Below are 17,110 nucleotides of genomic sequence, written 5' to 3'. Positions count from 1 at the left end.
CACGGTGACTAGACAACATTTGCTATGCGTTTTCAACAAGAAGCAAATAAAAATCATATGCTTAGTAGACTCATGAATCATGAGTCATGATGCTCAATCAACTGCCTTGTTTGATCAGGATATGAATTGGACTTTGCAGATACTAAATTCCAGTACTTGTTATTGTCTATTAAACAAAAAGGCTGCCTTATGATAAGCCACATGATGCCTTCAATCCTACAATCCTTGTGATCTCTCTCTTGTTTTAATCAAAATCAACACCCAGGTTTTTTTTTGAAATATTTTATTCATTACAGCAAGAACTTGGACGCCAAGCGAGCCTCGGCAAGGGGTGGATTGCAACTTGTCAATTTTAGTCTTGAAAAAGGGATGTAAATACATGTGTCACATGTGTTCTACTAAATTATCAAAAGTGAATGTAATTTTGAGATTCTGTACAAATAAGTGGAGGTAACGTGGCTGATTTTGTTTCGGAAAAGCAGTATTTTTTCTTAAATAAGGAGATACGCAAGCAGGAATCCAAGCGTTAGCAAATTCACAGATCGAGTAGAGGCTCCATTTTGGCCCGATTTGCGTGCTTGAGTTTGAGCTTCGTTCGTGGTTTTCGGAAGGCCTAGGATGAGTGTTAAATTGTATCTAAAATTTTGCCTTGTTACGGGCAAGGACTGCTTTGAAATGGTCGGATCCAAGTTCATTAGAAGGTTCACACTTGTATACGCCGAAGTCGGCATCTTTCACTTCTTTTATTGCTTTTACAGTGCTCAAAAATGATTTTTACTCAAGCTCTTGACTTGCATCGATGGTACTTAGAGCTATTGCATTATTACTGTATCGTTGTCGTTAAAGAGCAAGGCGAGAAAGCAAGAGTGACATTTTTGGACTAAAAATGAGTTTAAAAATTGATGAACACTTCCATATCGTGTAAATTATAATGCGGCCATACTTGGCGTCATCCCTGACATTCGTACATAACTTTATGCGCTCGTCCTCGATCTCATCAATCCGCAAGCTATGATCATTAATAAAACCTATCTCTTGTGAGCAACTTACAATCGCTCATCGAGCCACCATCGTACAGTAGGAATAGGAAATCCTTGTACGATGCAGGAGACTTGGGTGGCACTGCCTACTTTGGCATACCTTCGCTTCGTCATCCCCAAACCCTCCTCTGTTATCACCACGGGGGCAGCTATACAATTTTTAAAATCTTTGTTTAAAATCATGCGAGGGAAAAACCTTGAGCCTAGCATTAATTATTGCTCAAAATTTTTATTGAAATGTTGATCATGCGTAAATGAATAGAAATTCATTGAAGATGGAAATGTAAATGACACATTGTGATGATGAACTAGCATGCATGAGAGCGTATCTTGACCCCGAGAACATCATTTCAACCCAAAGGCACAAAACAAATCACGAACACGCGCTCATGTAATTGTGATTAGCGCACTCAAGGGAAATGATGATTTCGGGACAAAATACAAAACAATTATCGTTAACGAGCATCTGTGCCTCTATTCGTTTGTGTCTGTGTGTTCCAAGCTAATGATCAGTCAAAAATCAAATCGCGCTTACATTTCACGTTCACATCTGTCGTTTGGGTGGCCGTGGTAGCGCGGCTTTGTGCGTTGCAGGAAATTTCCGCAATCATCGATTTTGTCACATTTTGAACCACCAAAGTTCCTGAAATCAAAATGAGATACTATGAGGTACTATTGTTGGTTTCTTTATAAACGGGGTCGGAATAATTGCATTGTAATGGAAGGGATTAAAGACATGTAGATGTACCTTGGGATCGCTGAACTCCATCTGCATCAGCAAGTTCGATCGTTTTGGCTCCGTCTGAATAATCCAAAATCAATAACTCTGATTCCACGCAAATTGTTTATTTTCTATAACTCTACGCATTGATTCAACATACCTATAGTTTCTCCTCCCTTTCGTGTCCAGTAAATCTTCGGTCGGGGTCGCCCAGATGCCTGACAGATCAACGTCGAATCTTCACCTACTTCGACGGGCGAGGATGACACCATTTCAATTTCAGGTGGCACTGGGAAAGACGGTGTTAAATGGATTTGGAAGCATTCATTTGAATATTTACCATCGACAATGAGATTGTAAGACGCGACTATTCGACCCGCTTGCTGACAGTTCCAGAGTCCTTGTTTATCATCATCAACATTTTGGATCGTCAGAGAATAATCTTAAAACATTTCAACTCATCTTGTGACTTTTCAGTCAATTACTCCTAATGTCTAGTTTTATATATTATCATTGCCAGTTTGATCGATACAAGAGTATCCGTGCTCAACTATTTATACTCCACTGCCAGAAAAGCGACGTAAACGCGACGTTAGTTCATTATTTATGCCTGCAGAATATGAGTATTGTAATTAATTTAGATGGTGTAAGCTGACATAAGTATACAGGTCAAGCGAGATCGCCCGATGGCTCTCGGCGATTGCACCTGGCTGATCGCCAGGGGCAAAAACCTAATCTCAGAATATTGAGTTAAGGTTATAGTCAATCAATTATTCACTAAAATTGGCACTGGCGTCGTCCGTAAAGAGTTAACTTCTAATTACAGAAATATAATGCTGCATTTACCTCCACTAGTGAAGGAGACTTTGCCGAGGTCCATGAGTTGCTCCATGCCAATAGAAACGGCGCGAGGTATGGAAAGCTCCCCACTTGCACCAGCTTTGCTGTTTATCCAGACGATTGAATCCGTTGTGTTGACTTTGCAGCTAGAATACAAGATGAAACCTTGCTTGGAGAAAGTTCGTAGATGATCTGATAAATGTCCTTACTAATATCTTTTACAGTGTGTTTCTATGTCAGTATTGTATCATCTCAGTATGCGGATTATCACTATTCAACGATATTTCACGGGTCATTGACTGGCCATCATTTTGATGCAAATGTAAGGAAAACTGTATTTTCCATACAGTATTGAAAGGGATCTACAGGGAATAATCGCGAATCGGCATGGAATTAAATTATGGGTAACCTTTTTCAATTAATCCAACCTCAATTACAGGAGCACAAATCTTTTATTGCACCCTAAGGAGCCAAATCCCCTGTTTCGGGTTAATTTTAATCCTCAATACAATTTGAAGATGAGTAAATCAACTTGCGATTCAGTGCCACAAACACTTTTGAGTCAAGATTCCTGATCATCTTTAGCTAACCTGAGACGAACATCTCCACCTCGACTGATGATTTTCTCCTGTGGTTTCTTCTCTTGTGCATTTACAAGCAGTATCTGTAGCGTTGCTATCTTTGCAAACTTCATTTTTGTCCTTTGAAAAATTCTATGGCAGTTTACGTTGATAAGAGCCGAGTGATTCTATCGTTTGGAAAAAGTCACCAGGCGTAATTGACGCGGACGGGGTTGCGCCGCAGCCTAAAAGTAAAGGTGGCGTGCCAGCGCGAATTTCAGCTTTTCACCCCTTGGGGCAGGACATAATAAACCAAAACGACAATTACGCCTTCATTTTGTGGACAAACGATGTTTTTCTTATTGTAGCTAAGTCTATTATCCAGCAAGGACGACTTTAAATGATTATGTTTCATTTTCGTTCAAGTTGCGGCAATAAAATTAGCATTGATGTTTAACAAATAATTGATAAAAGCATGGCTTCTTTGCTTTCTACTCTGATGCAAAACAATTTCGATTTCATCGAGATGTTTCTTGGAGAAAGATTGGGCTTGAAACTTTGCTCTGAACTTAGGTTGACAGTTGAATGACACAGTTTGTCAGATATACCAATATTTTTCCGCAGCAAAGTATATTTTCACCAAAGTTCAAAGCTTTGGTAGCATTTGGAAGGAGTTATTGCAATGACTACTAAATCATGACTTCGGGCAAGCAAATTGAACTTTGAGGTCAGTTTTGAGTGTATTCTGAGTGAAAAGACTTTTCATTTAAAATTCAGAGTTGATATTTCTAAAGGCCCTTTGAATAATCTTAAAAAGACGATAACATCTTCCTTTTAAAAATCTGAAAGCTGCAAACATAGCAAAGATTAATAAATTAAGCCATCATCACAATTGCTATGGCTTTCATTCTTCAAAGAACATGCTGCTGATTAGGAATCAATACGGTAGCGCTCAAAATTGACAAATTTCACGATTGGGAAAACGCGCTCGCGTACTCGCCCTTATTGGAAAGCAATTCGTGTCGCCTAAAATAATTAATAACGAGCTGGTGATGGCCTGGTTTTGTTGTTGCCATCTGTTCCGCCGCGAAGAATATTTTTAATCAGAATTAAAAGACAAGCTTTGATGTCTTTCCTCCTTCAACTAGATGGATGTTCTCTTCTTTTAAAAAACGCTGTGGTTATGTTTGGACGACCTCGAATCTACTAGACAGTTCTACCTAATTTTTCCTCCCTGGCTCTTGTCGCGCTAATCCCGGCTACACTCGCCGGCTTCATAAACTTAATTGAGTTTCGATAACAGTGTCTATCGGTCAAAGTAGAAACTTGTCTATTCGACTAAATGCAAGATAAAGACATGGGAAGTTGCCAACATCGGAATCCAACGTAGCTCTTTTTGGGATAACGAAAACAGCTGGTGCTAAGTAGCTGGAGCTGATCCCAGGTGACCTATTTTGGCATTTTCGGACAATCCCTCAAAATTAAACAGCTTATTTGCTCTTTGAAAAATTGAAATCAACGACGAGAATCTTTTTATTTGCATTTATTCAATAAGAAATTTTTTAAATAACGATTTCTGCATATTTAAATAGTATTTTCAGGATTCAGTATGAAATAGGACTGCAATGAGGGACTCTTTTTGTTTTCTATAAATAAGTATTTTCGGGAAAACAAAATGAGCGAATAAACAAGTAAAAATAAAAGTGTCTGTTTCTGGAACCGTTTTTTACAATTGGTGCATTTTTGAGGTGAGCATTTTGAGCAAATTGAGAAGATTTTGACATTTTTGAGTTTTGTTGAAGTTTGTACACAATTAGATTTTGACGTTAAAATTGCTAAAGGTGAAGGCTAGCTCAAGAGCTCGATAACGACAGAGCCAAGGCCTTCGTTGGTGACTTCAGACTTAGGACTTTCGCCTTCGTCATTGATGTAACTTCCACCTCCGCCGGAGACGCCCTCGTCAGGGCCTCCTCCACCACCTGAAAATAATTGGTAAATTCGTATTCTTTATTCTGTTTTTTTCGAATTATTAGCGCTTAGTGTGCGCGAATGAGCTGGAAAAAGTGACCAAGTCACTATTTTGAATTCTTTGACACCGACAATGCGGCGAGACGACCTTTCACTTCAGTCAGTTCACAAACCTGAATATCCACCAGCGCCACCTGCTGCCCAGCGCGCGCCTGATCCACCGCCGCCGAAACCACCGTCGATCTCTTCACCGGAAGCGTCGAAGAAGGTGCCACCGACTCCTGGGGCTTCGTTTCCTTCCCCGTTGTTCGTGAAGGATATAGCTGGCTCGGGAGTTCCCCAGCGGGAATCGCCTGATGGTTGACCGTTGCCCATCATACTGAAAAATCAGTGTAAAGACAGTCAAAGTTTTTCTGTTTTTCAAACGTCTACTCGATGAATATTGAGACATATTTTGGAAACGATCACTTACCCAGCACCACCACCAGGCGTATTAGTACCCATGGCGCGATTTCCACGTAGACCACCCTGACCTTCTGCACCTCCCAAGCCAAAAGAGGCGCCAGTCTTTGACGCATCCTTTCCTTGACGCTTGAGGTTGGCGTCAGTCACTTCAGGATTCGGTGATGAATCCTTAGCTCCGGCACTGCCACCACCGCCAGCGACAACAAGTGCTTCATGAACCCAGGACTATAAACAGAAGGTTATTTCAAAGTTCAAGTTTGCAAGCGACAAATATCATTTGAATATCATTAGACCTGCACTTTCTATCGACTAGAATGGGATTATTTCGAACTTTTGTTTATAGTTCGGTCTGACCAAATACTCACCGCGAATTTGACAACAAAGGTTCCGCCACTTCCGCCAAAGAACTCCCTATTGGGCGAGATTGATCCTTTCTGACCGACGATAATTCTCAGCTCAGTTTCCTCTTCCAATTTGAAAATGGCCGACATAGAAGCACCCTTTCCGGCGCCTTTCTTGGCAGCCAATCCACCAGGTGCGGTCGCAGTAATTCTGTATCTCCCCGTTTTTGGCGCGTAGAAGAATTGCATGCCACTCTTGACGAAGAAACCGGGATAGTCCTCGTCATAAACCGTTTTGCACATTGATTCAGTGGGTCCAAAGCGACCACTGGCTCCGCAATCGTTGAATTCCCAAGTACGGCGAGGACCAACATTGCTTGGCACAGGCGCAGCTAAAAATATTTTGAATGTATAGAAATAAAAACTGATTCTTATGAGATGAATCAAATAAACTTGAGCGCATTTCAAAATCAAGCATAATGGCAAAATTTGATATGTCAGTGCGTTGTCAAGTAATCAGCTTAAAATTAAACTTGCTTAGTTTGGCATTCGAGTCAACGAATTTTTGATTTTTACTTACGAGGAAGAAGTCCACCACCTTCAACGACGGTAGTTGGATCAACGGAATCGTCGATGGGCATGATTCCATTTGAGAAGTCACAGAATACTTTTTGTGGCGGTTCTACTCCATGTGGTCCATCTGAAGCAAAGGCTTAGTTTGATAATCGTAAATCGAAAAAACTCTCATTCTGGTGATCTAACATCGAGGACACGATGCCGACTAGGAGCAGAGAGGAACCTCAGGGCCCGCGCAGCCTTTCGTCAATTTAGGGTTCTTTTGGTGACAAGGTTATCCGCGAGACTCGGTACTTTGTGCAGGAGTGGTCCTTTGGCTCTTCGTGAAGGATTGTCTTTACATCAACCAATGGACACTCCTCCCTACACAAGTCCTGTCAATGCCTACATTTTATGTAGGCAACCCAACCACCACCCGTTCGCGAGGTGCGATGCCACCGTGGGCGAAGAGAAGAATCCCCTCGGAAGAAGGATTCGAACTCGCGCCCGCGAGATTCACCAGAGACAGCGTACGCACGACTAACTACGCTATCCGCTCCCACGGATGCGCCTTCTTTTCTGGAAATATTATCTTTCTAGATTCTGTTCAAAGAAAAATTTACTGAAAACAGGGAAGAGGCAGGGATTTTTTTGCGTCTCGAGAAATTGACGATACAAGTTTTACAAAAACTCCCAATCTGGTGATCTAACTTCGACGTCTCGAAGCCGACTAGGGGCAGGGAGAAACCTCAGGGCTCGTGCAGCCTTTCGTCATTTTGGAGTTCTTTTTGGTGACAAGGTTAATTGTGTACTCTGGGAGCTCATGCGCCGGGAACGCATTGGCTCTTCGTGACGAATTGACTTTACATCTACCAATTGTTCGAGGAAACACAAGTCCTCGATAGTCGCACAAACTGTGGTTAACCCTCGGGAAACCGACTAGCTGCGATGCCAACGTAGGCGTTAGGTTCAAAGAATCCCCTCGTCAGAAGGATTCGAACTCACGCCCGCGAGATTCACCAGAGATTGCGTACGCACGACTAACTACGCTATCCGCCCCCAATTTCGAACTCTCTTTTTGCGAATTAGTACTGATTAGTCAACACTTACCAGGATCAATCATGTAATGTCCAGATTCCCTAACACCATCTCTCGCTAGTGCTTGACACGATGTGACTGCCATCGTTTTATCCCACTTGCAGACAAGCGCGCCAACGAGCGATTTGCCCTTCTCGCCTTTATCAGTAGTAACGTCACCATAACGCACTTCCTTTATCTGAATTCCGAAATTTAGTCAAGTTAAAACTCTAAAAAAATTTTACCGGAAGGAGATCCTTTTCATAAATAAGACCCTCATCATTGTGCCACTTTTCGTCGTCAGCGTCGCAGTTACAATACTAACAAAATTGATATAAAGCAATAAAAATTAAGAATCACTCACGTAATTAGGGTCAACGCAGGTGTTCGTTAGGCCACAAGCGCATTTGCCTGAGCCGATGGGTGCCCCTCCCCAAGAGTTCTGCCGCCGTCCATCGCGGGATACCCACCAAGCGGTTCTGTCTCGCATAATCTTGAATTAAACTATGTAACTACATGTAGCATTTAACTTGATTTTGTACCTTGGAATCGAGACAGTCGTATCTGAGCGATTGTTCGCAAGCAGTGTGGATATCAATAAGCGATTCCATTTGCGACATAGAGACTCCTTGGTAATTGAGCTCGTGGGAAAAGCATCCGGCTTCTTCGCACCCTTGAACATCCACGCCGATTCCTTGGTTGGAATGATGCACGTGGGTGATTCCTCTGCCGGGGATGCTGTCCATGTCACAGTAAACTTGAAAGGGGGGATTACCATCTTCTCCGTCAGGATCGATCATCATGTAGCCTGACTTTTTGAAGCCCCAGAGTCGAATCGCATCGCACGAGGGCAAATTCTTGTTGATTTCCGAACAGTTCTTCGCACTCATCATTTCGTCCACCAAACTGAGTTGGTCGGTGTACTTTTGCGTCATAATAACAAGCTCGTTTCGGAATTGTTGAGTTTGCGATCTGGACTTGAGAAGTTCCTCCTCGAGCGGAGTCGCTTCTGATTTCAATGCAGCTAGATCAGCATTCGCGCGTTCGAGGTTATTTTGGACTTCTCGTAAATTAATTTCCATTTCAGTAAGCTGCGCTGATTTCATCGCGTTCTCCTCTCTGATAATCCTGTCATTTTCTTCCCACGTGGCCTGTTGCTGCTGCATTTGTCCGATCATTCGATTTGCATCCATGTTGTCTTTGATAATTTCGATGATTTTCTTTAATTCGGCAACTTCCAACTCCAGGGCGTTTGTTCTTTCGTTCATATTATTTACAGTGTCTTCTAGCCCTTTGCAATCGTTGACATCCCGCTTCGGGACGGTAAAACTGTAGACACATTGGTCAGAATGTGTGTATTTGTTGATGTAGCCTGCGCACATCCCAGGCGGATTGACATTTGTTGACTTTTTCAGAGTTCAGTTTTTTGGTTTCAGAAATAAACTACTGATAATTTTGTTTTCTATTTGGAACTCAACCTGTGTATAAACGCCTGCAAGGCCGCATAACGTGAATATATAAAATTTGGACCTCATAATCGTAATCTGTCACGGCTCATTCACCCTCGCGTGAGTTTTATCTTAAAAATTCGGCATAAATATTTAAAAGGTGAGATTTTAAATAAACCAACGCACCGCCTTCCACTTGGCCCGGCGCGAGAAGAAACTCGAATGGGCTTATTTAAGACCGGATACTTTTAAAAATAATAAAGTTTAAAGAGGATGAAGTCTCTCGCTCCTCCAGTGCATCGAAATTTTTTGCGATGTGAGACAAAGTGTAATTCTAATTTGACGCATTTTTCGAATTCCAGAATAATTCGGATATTTGAACATGTTTAACTTTATTTTACGAAAGAATTCTTCAATGAAATGTCTAAAAAATGGATGGTCGATTTACTTAGGACAATTTAAAGTTTGTCTGTTTGATTTGAAAACATTATCATGCTTCGTACCAAGGTATTTTAAGGTTCCGTACAAAATATTAATCATTTTCGTGAAAATTTTAACCAACAAAATCTTCAATCTAATTCAGTATTTGGCAAATAAATTTCTATAGAATTTGAAATCAGGTCAATCTTCTAAACCAGGCTTACCAGTGCTCTTTGTATCTTCTTTTCGAATCTTTTCCCGCTTGTCTAATCTTCCTAAAATCTCTATGCTCTTGTCAGGGTCTCTGCGTAAAGATAAATCAGTGTTTTGAGTGCTTATTGAATGCTTTTTAAGAAGATACTTTTATGAATGGCGAGAATGAGTGCTTCGCTGACGGTACCCCGGGCGGTTGGTACTGGACTGCGCCAATCGCGCCTGGCCGAGTCTCCGCCGTTCGCGCTGATTGGTGGCGCTGCTCGATTTCCTCCACCACCAGCAGCAAAATACGTTTCATTCAGCAGCGCTACATTTTTTCACTCGTTGCGTCAACGTAAAAACACAGCTCTCGCGGGGAGATCTAAGCCCTGCATACTAATTTTAGTGCAGTAATCAGTGTTTATTGCAATTTTTCTAAGAAAAATTACATCCTATTCGTAGCCATATAAAAGTATGGGTGGATCAATTGCCTGCTTACATCACAAGGGGTTACTTTTGGCGCAGCCGTGAGGAAAAAACCAAGGATTACAAGTTATTATCACAACTTATTACTAAGTGGATCATATAACGATGAAGGCCATTTGTTAACTCTTATGCTCGTTGAGTGTTATTTAAGAGAATTCCCGTGAAGCGTGATAAGCGAAAGTCGCTTTGCCGCAAGAAAGATAACTAAGTCTGCTAGTACATACTATGTAAGAGTAAGGATTTTTCTTATTTCTGCCAAAGTGGATTATTGAGATAGGAAATTGCCCAAAGTGTTTGATGAACTTTATGATGGTTATTAAATAATGTTATAATCTCTGCAAGTCGCCCTTTTTGATGGCTTATATTCATTTCTAAATGTTCATGGTCATGGATAGAACTAAGTTTATTTTTGTTGCACACAGAGCAGGTCATGTTGTTTTATTTGCCCTCAAATTCTGATGTGGAAGGTGCTTTAAAACATGATATTACAAAATGAAACAATTGAATGTTATTTTACTTGAGGAAATCGGGCGCTCTTGAGATCACGTGCTCAAACTCCATGAATGAGATTTGGCAATCGTCGTCCATTTCCGACTCTTCAAGGACTTTCTGAACCACGAGGTTAATCTCTTCTTTGGTCAGCTCTTCTCGGGTTAGGCAACGAAGGGTATTGTAGAGGTCGTCCATGCTGATATACCCATCGTTGTCCATGTCGTAGATTTTAAAGGCGTAAAATGCTTTCAAGTCGCGTGGAGCGTGTTCCGAGAAAACGTTGAACATGTCCACGAAGTTGTTGAAAGTGATGTGCCCGCTAGAATGACTTTTTTTCTTTCTGCAAATCTTGTTGTTACCTGGAGTCTTCGCTGAAAACCTCCAAAATCCTCTCTGCAAAAGGATTCTCCCTCAACTCTGTCATTGTTGTCACAACATCGGGCGGAAGAGATAAATTCATTGCCTCAGATTAACAAGTTACAAGATTACTCAAATTTAATGTGGAACCTGTTCGGTTTGCATATTCCACGGAATTGTATCCGGATCAAGCTCTCGAAAACGTGCATGCAGCTTTGTTATCTCTTTTTAGTGAAAAAGGTGCAATCTTGATATTGCTCGATTTGCTCAGGAGAAAAACTTCCTTGTTGATTTCCCATTTTTTCAGGTTCAGACTGATCTCTTTTCGAATCGAAGCGAGGGAGGTAGCTAATTTTACTAATTGAAAAGTGATGTTCTGTAACTTCGTTGATTTATTGCAGGTAAAATGAAGTAACCAGTGGAGGAAAAAAGAATCATCAGAAAAAAATAAAATAAAAGCGAAAAGAAATAATTTAAAATTATTATTAAAGTATTGAAGCGGTTTTGATGTGCAAGAGAAGGGTTTAATAAAGACTCATTAAAATGAGTCTTTTAAAAAGGGTAAAGGGCGTATTTACAGTGGGAGTTTGGGGAAAGCAAGGGTTGCATTACTGGTAAAGTTGGTTCAAGAGGTCAACTCTTTAGAAGAAGAAAATATGGTAGAAGGATGAAAAATATAATTTTAGCTAAAAGTGTTTTTCGCCGGCCTTGGGTCGCTTGAGCTGAACTTTGAGGCGCTTCATGCCGATTTGGAATCCGTTCATTGCGTTGATTGCGTTTTGGGCAGCGGAGACGTTGTCGTAGGAGACGAAGCCTAAAAAATAAATACAGATATGTTTAAGAGTTTTCTGCTCATTATTCATTAATCCGGGCAAACTGCTCTACAAAGAGCGCGAAATCAATAATGCATGTGATTAGGATATCTGCCAAAGATCGAAAGTGACAGGCCTCGAGGTTGTGTGCCTTACCGAAGCATTTGCTTTGATTCGTCGCTCGATCGATGAAGACCTTGGCCGAGATGACGTTTCCAAAGGGCGCGAAGATGTTGGCCAAATCGGCGTCTGTGAACTCTTGGGGGAGGTGATAAATGAACAGATTGCACCCGTCCGGGCCTATAAACAATATTTGTGAAAATGTGTTCTTTTCAAGTCTAGGCTGAAGATGTCTGAAAGATTGCTTACCTTCACGTTGAGGAGCACAGGGATTCTGATTGAGAGCAGCCATGCTCTGCGTGCCGCACGACAGCGGGACTTGAGTATAACCACCCGCGGGATTGGGGACCATCACGAATTGGTAACCGCCATATGCCGCCGTCGCCGCGAGAGAAGATAAGTCCGCGGTTTGAGCTACCATAATACATGCGTTAAAAACACATTATAAAAACAGAACATTACCTTGATACTGGGCCAAGGTGCTATCGTAAGCGGTCTGAAGGGAATACGCAGCAGCTGGCTGAGGCTGAGCGATGGCAGCAGCCTGCACTTGAACTTGTGCGTGCGCTTGAGCTTGGGCAGACTCGGCCGAAGTGCTACCGGCGGTAGAAATGGCGATGGGAGACTGAGGAGCAGAGGGCATCTGGGGCATCATAGCTAAAAATTTAAGTTTGACACAGAAAGAGACATCGAACGAAGAAAAAGGGGAAAAATGCCGAGACGATCCCCGGTTTATAAGGTTGACCTTATTTCGATTTTTGCGAAAATGAAAATTCTTTCTTTGAAAAATCAAGTTTCTTTTTGAGACGATCAAATAGATTGCTAACAAAGATGAAACATTACATTGATTAAATGTTAACTCTAATTTCACTTCTATGTTTTGGGACTGCTACTTTACCGACCAACAGAAAGGACAGTTATTAAACACTTTCAAATGAATTGTTGGACGAATACCGAATAGACAGAAATACCGAATACCGAATAAATTACCGAATAGACTCACTTCGTGTCCATGTTAAGATTTTTTAACCTTAGAAAGAAGGTTAATTTTTATAATAAAAATCATTCGACCCCAATAATGAACAACCAGTAAGAAATGTTAAAAACGAGTAGTTCTAAAGAGAATGTGCGTAAACTTACTGGGAACGACGCCGTGGACCATCTGGTTGACCATTTGCATTCCCATCGGCGCGACAATGCCTCCTGCCCACATGTTGTTAGCGAATCCACCGATCGACTAAAGAATGGATCGCATGACAGAGTTCACTGTTTCTTTACCTGTGGATAAGCATAGTTCAGAATCGGTGACACCATGCCGTTCGCCGCCATTTGCTGCATCTTTCGCAGCGCACGTTCCTTCTCGTTATCAGCCAACTTGACGACTATCGATGAGCTCGCACCCTTAAAATCTTGGTTTTCAATCCTTTCTTGCATTTCTCTCTCCGTTACGGATACATTTCATCATGAAACTCTTTTTTTTTCTTGAGCAATGATGAATAAAACACGCTTTCTCTCGCCCAAATGATCTGGGGAAGAATAGAAGGCATTTTTTCCGAATTAAAAATTCAATTGTTTTTTTGCTCCTCGATCTCCGTAAAACACCTTCTCAGCTCTTTAGCGAAGTAAAAAATAAGAATGTTTCTCCTTCTCACCGTAATAATGACAGTTTTCTTTAAAAATGAAACGCCGGTAATCTCTGAAAATTTTCTCTAACGAACCTGCGTCAAAATTTAAGAAGATGCTAAAGAGCCGAAAAACTGTTTTAATTTTCTAGCAAAGCGTCCGATTAGTAAAGGTGGTCGATCTTGTCCAAACAAAAAACCACAACCGTATCAATTACAGCTTGTTACAAATTTCTCTCGTTTGAGGAAGCCCAAAGCTGGAGCATTTTTGACGAAAAGGGGGTCAGTGCCGAAAAATCAATTGGACGAAATTCGGAAAATTATCATGCGTACACGGAAAAAATTATCGATGGGGGGACAGTTTGTAAGAAAAAGTAGCAGTTTGAAAGTCTAAAGAGTTTGGGGGTCTTTCGTATTACCTTTTTTGTTGTTTACTATTGGAAATTCTCTTTATAAATCAGTTTCAGAAACGAAAAGGGGGCAATAAAATTACTAAAAAATGAAAATCTAGCGCCCTCGAGTGACTTTTATATCACAAGATTTTAAGTTTCTATCGATCCTTTCCGAATACGTTGAACTGTGCTAGGTTTTTAATGTATCCCGTAGAAATAATCGTTTCAGATGAGCGCTCGTGTAGAACTGTTTCATGATATATGTTTTATCACAAATGACGCTTATCATTCGTTTCAAGCGATGACGAGTACACTTACCGGCATTGTTGTGGAACCGTGCATCTGAGCGATTGCGTTTTGAGCTTGCTGGACATTGCCGAGTTTGATGAAAGCGCACCCTTTTGAGGAGCCTTCAGGAGTTCTATAAAAAATATTAAAGCTTGGTAAAGACGATTTTATGAATGAATAAGAGCTTGACCGAAATTCTACGGTATCTTTTTGGTTATAACTAGGTTTATATTCTGCGCACGTGAGTCGATCTGCTCCTTCTCAGACACTGATGCTATTTTACCTGAGAATAGTGCACTCTTCTATCGGCCCAAATTTGTTGAAAAGCCTTCTGACATCCTCTTCAGTCTGCGTTTTCGAAAGCATTCCCACGAATAGTTTTCGGTCTTCTTCTCTGTTGTTGTTCGCCTCGCAGTTGTCGTTTGAGTTTACTTCAGTCTTGGTCTTTGCCCCCATCTAAGATTTCATTTTAGAGGCGTTTCTTTTCGTTCTTTTCCTCTGTTACTCCGCGTTCAAAAATAACAAATTCTATCTTTACTGCTCTTCCTGGGAACTGTCACTAGACTCACTTATCGATAGGCTAGAGAATAGGGCTGCATTAATGCACGATAACCTTGAAGCAAGATGGCTATTGCACGTCATTTAACATTGGAATGTTGATTACTTTTATTTTCTCGAAGAAATATCAAAAAAAGGCAAGAAAAAAGGTCAGACAACCGGTTTTTATTCTTACTCTTTCATTATTATGCCAAACGCAGCTCCTAAATTCTATCTTAAAAATTCGCCGCTGATTGCTCTTAGGACCAAAAATCTCCATTTAAAATAGTTTTTATTTTTTTTTTATATTTGAGTATGTTTTGTCCCGAATCCAATCGTCTGCTCTGTCTCTCGGTATCAAAATTATATAATTGCCCAATTATTAATTGGTTTATCTGTAGCCGGAGGATTCAAATTGTAACTTTTAAAAAAGTCAGGAGGATCTTTCAGGAGTTGAGATTGATTTGCAAATTGACCCTCGCTGCGGCTTTGTCCAAGGAAAGAGAAAGAGAGGCTGGTAATAAAGCCTAACCCTTTCACTTCAAGGCAAGATGAGCCTATCAGCAGCTCAATCCTTTCAGATTCCCTTACAGTCATCCTATGACATTGACTTTCTCTTTTCAAAAAAGGAGTACCGGTGTCTCTACCTGGGTAGATTCATGTTTCAGAAAGCCGCGACGCGGCTTTTTTACTTTCAAAACTGTAGCCGGAAAAACAAGCATTTTAGAAGAAAGAGTCTGATAAAAGATCTGTCAGTAAAAATGATCTAGAACATGTCTTACCCATTCTGAGGAGAGAAAATTCTTGCTCAAATTAGTCGCTTCAATCGGGCTCACAACTTCCATCATTTTTCGTTTCTTGTTCTTTTGCAATTCAAAAATCTTATTGAATATTTATTTTCGCGTTTCTTATCTGGATAAGCTATCTCTCGTAAATAAAGTCCGGGATTTTTGACTCAGGGAGAATGTTGTCGGAAAGTTTAAATAATTTCAGATCTTCCCCTGTCGGCAGCAAAGAGACAGATAGAAATATCGACTTTGGGCAGGAAAGGAATCGATGTCCAGATGGCCCCTGCTTCAAATTTAGCGGGTGAGCATCTGGCCACCCCGCGAAGGGCCGAAAATCGAACACGTCCCGCCCGAAATCCTCTTCCTCCTGAATCGCCTCAATATAGGTCATCATATAGAACGGGGATTAGTCACACGTCATCAGACAAGCTCTTTCAAGTCCTGTCACTGCGCAGACAGCTCATCCGTCAAGAACAATATTAATTTTATCGATAACCCTTTTTTTTCTATCGAGCATGTAGTTTTATGCAGCTTTCTGTATAAATAATACTATCATGCAATACTTTCAGACATTGAAATGATTGAAAGATTAGTTTAGATTTTCAGTTTTTTTTTTAAGATTTGTAATGAACAATTCGATATTCCTGGCTTGAAATAAGGAGAATGTCTTGAATGTTAGTTTTTTTAAGATTTGTAAAATTTTTTGTTCTCAAAAAACTAGAAACTGATAATCGTAATTGACCAGTTTATGAGAGGAAAAGTACCCCTCTTTGATCAGTCCCTCCCGTGACAGTAATTACACGCAAACCTCAAATAACTTTGGAACTGGCGAAGGTCGTAAAAAACCTTACCAAACACCTGCCGCGAGTTGATAATCGAGCTTTTCAAAAAAATGACGAGTGGTGCATGAAATCCTGCTATCGATTTGTCTGTCTCTCTTTTATTTTTGCGTTTCCCGGAAGTGACTCAGAGGCATTAAATTCAATTTTTTAAATATTAAAGATCTTCACCAAGTTTAAAATTGATCAAAAAGAGAGACCCTCAGGTCTTACCTCTAATCAATACATTTTTGCTTGAGCATACATTTCTTTTTCGTACAAAATGCTCATAAGAAAACAATGATCAACGACTCTACTGAAAAATTAAGTAGAAGCTGTTATGTAAAAACGGTTACATCCCTGGTTGTTTGTTAAAATCAAGGAAGAGTTTGAAGAGTTAATTTTTCAATTATCGATCCTTATACCTATAATTGCTCTTAGCTTTGAACTTTTAGCCAAAGGTAAGAGACCCTCAATAATCCAGAAACAATCAAAGGACTGGTTTACCTTTTCAGATCCGCTTTCGGACGGCGTCCTGGCCGGAATGTAGCCAGCGGTGGCAGCTGTTGCCGAGGCGGCCGCGGTGGTATTTGGCACCCAGAACATGTTTTCTCCTGTTTTCTGTTTTGTTTCTGTTTACAAAGGCAAAGAGTACAACGACAAAAAAGTAAACAAAATATAGAAGCACGACGACGACGGAGGGACGAAGACGAACAGTGGCGGAGAGAGGGGGAGAACGCGGCAGAAAAGGATGCAGATCGATGTCCT

General features: G+C 40.8%; 5 protein-coding genes across 6 annotated transcripts in view; 1 reads left to right on the top strand and 4 right to left on the bottom strand.

Annotated features, from left to right (window-relative positions):
* Positions 1-456: 456 nt before the first annotated feature.
* On the bottom strand, positions 457-3,360 carry LOC145699110 (limbic system-associated membrane protein-like). The gene is made up of 7 exons (XM_081776356.1): positions 3,192-3,360; positions 2,608-2,747; positions 2,102-2,203; positions 1,922-2,050; positions 1,789-1,842; positions 1,576-1,683; positions 457-613 (listed from the first exon to the last, which is right to left on the bottom strand). Exons 1-7 carry the CDS (start codon positions 3,293-3,295, stop codon positions 492-494), a joined length of 759 nt encoding a protein of 252 aa, XP_081632482.1. The 5' UTR covers positions 3,296-3,360; the 3' UTR covers positions 457-491.
* Positions 3,361-4,663: 1,303 nt separating this feature from the next.
* LOC145699718 (uncharacterized) lies at positions 4,664-9,946 on the bottom strand. The gene is made up of 11 exons (XM_081776986.1): positions 9,660-9,946; positions 9,046-9,146; positions 8,110-8,973; positions 7,932-8,060; positions 7,813-7,887; positions 7,601-7,766; positions 6,516-6,635; positions 5,960-6,327; positions 5,602-5,819; positions 5,303-5,508; positions 4,664-5,140 (listed from the first exon to the last, which is right to left on the bottom strand). The coding sequence occupies exons 2-11, from the start codon at positions 9,100-9,102 to the stop codon at positions 5,010-5,012; spliced, it is 2,334 nt and encodes a 777-aa protein (XP_081633112.1). The 5' UTR covers positions 9,103-9,146; positions 9,660-9,946; the 3' UTR covers positions 4,664-5,009.
* LOC145699732 (GDP-L-fucose synthase-like) overlaps positions 7,405-17,110 on the top strand; it is an 81,868-nt gene continuing 72,162 nt past the window's right edge. The window contains exon 1 of the mRNA XM_081777002.1: positions 7,405-7,409. The gene's annotated coding sequence lies outside the window, so the exon portion shown is untranslated. The remainder of the gene's footprint in view (positions 7,410-17,110) is intronic.
* Positions 10,630-11,264, bottom strand: LOC145698156 (calcium and integrin-binding family member 2-like). Its single transcript, XM_081775359.1, is given in 4 exon segments — positions 10,630-10,927; positions 10,968-11,071; positions 11,116-11,195; positions 11,198-11,264. Coding segments are annotated over 4 exon segments (549 nt in total).
* LOC145699725 (CUGBP Elav-like family member 3-A) lies at positions 11,346-16,974 on the bottom strand. Of its 2 annotated transcripts, none has more exons than XM_081776992.1 (9): positions 16,850-16,974; positions 14,483-14,655; positions 14,230-14,332; positions 13,176-13,298; positions 13,038-13,134; positions 12,360-12,554; positions 12,147-12,311; positions 11,934-12,077; positions 11,346-11,779 (listed from the first exon to the last, which is right to left on the bottom strand). In XM_081776992.1, the coding sequence occupies exons 1-9, from the start codon at positions 16,946-16,948 to the stop codon at positions 11,652-11,654; spliced, it is 1,227 nt and encodes a 408-aa protein (XP_081633118.1). In that variant the 5' UTR covers positions 16,949-16,974; the 3' UTR covers positions 11,346-11,651. The 2 variants fall into 2 exon arrangements, with proteins under 2 accessions (XP_081633118.1, XP_081633119.1); XM_081776993.1 differs by lacking the exon at positions 16,850-16,974 and adding an exon at positions 15,519-15,696.

Source organism: Oikopleura dioica, chromosome 2 (genome assembly GCF_907165135.1).
Source record: "Oikopleura dioica chromosome 2, OKI2018_I68_1.0, whole genome shotgun sequence".
NCBI lineage: Eukaryota > Metazoa > Chordata > Appendicularia > Copelata > Oikopleuridae > Oikopleura > Oikopleura dioica.
This window is presented reverse-complemented; position numbering and strand designations above follow the sequence as displayed.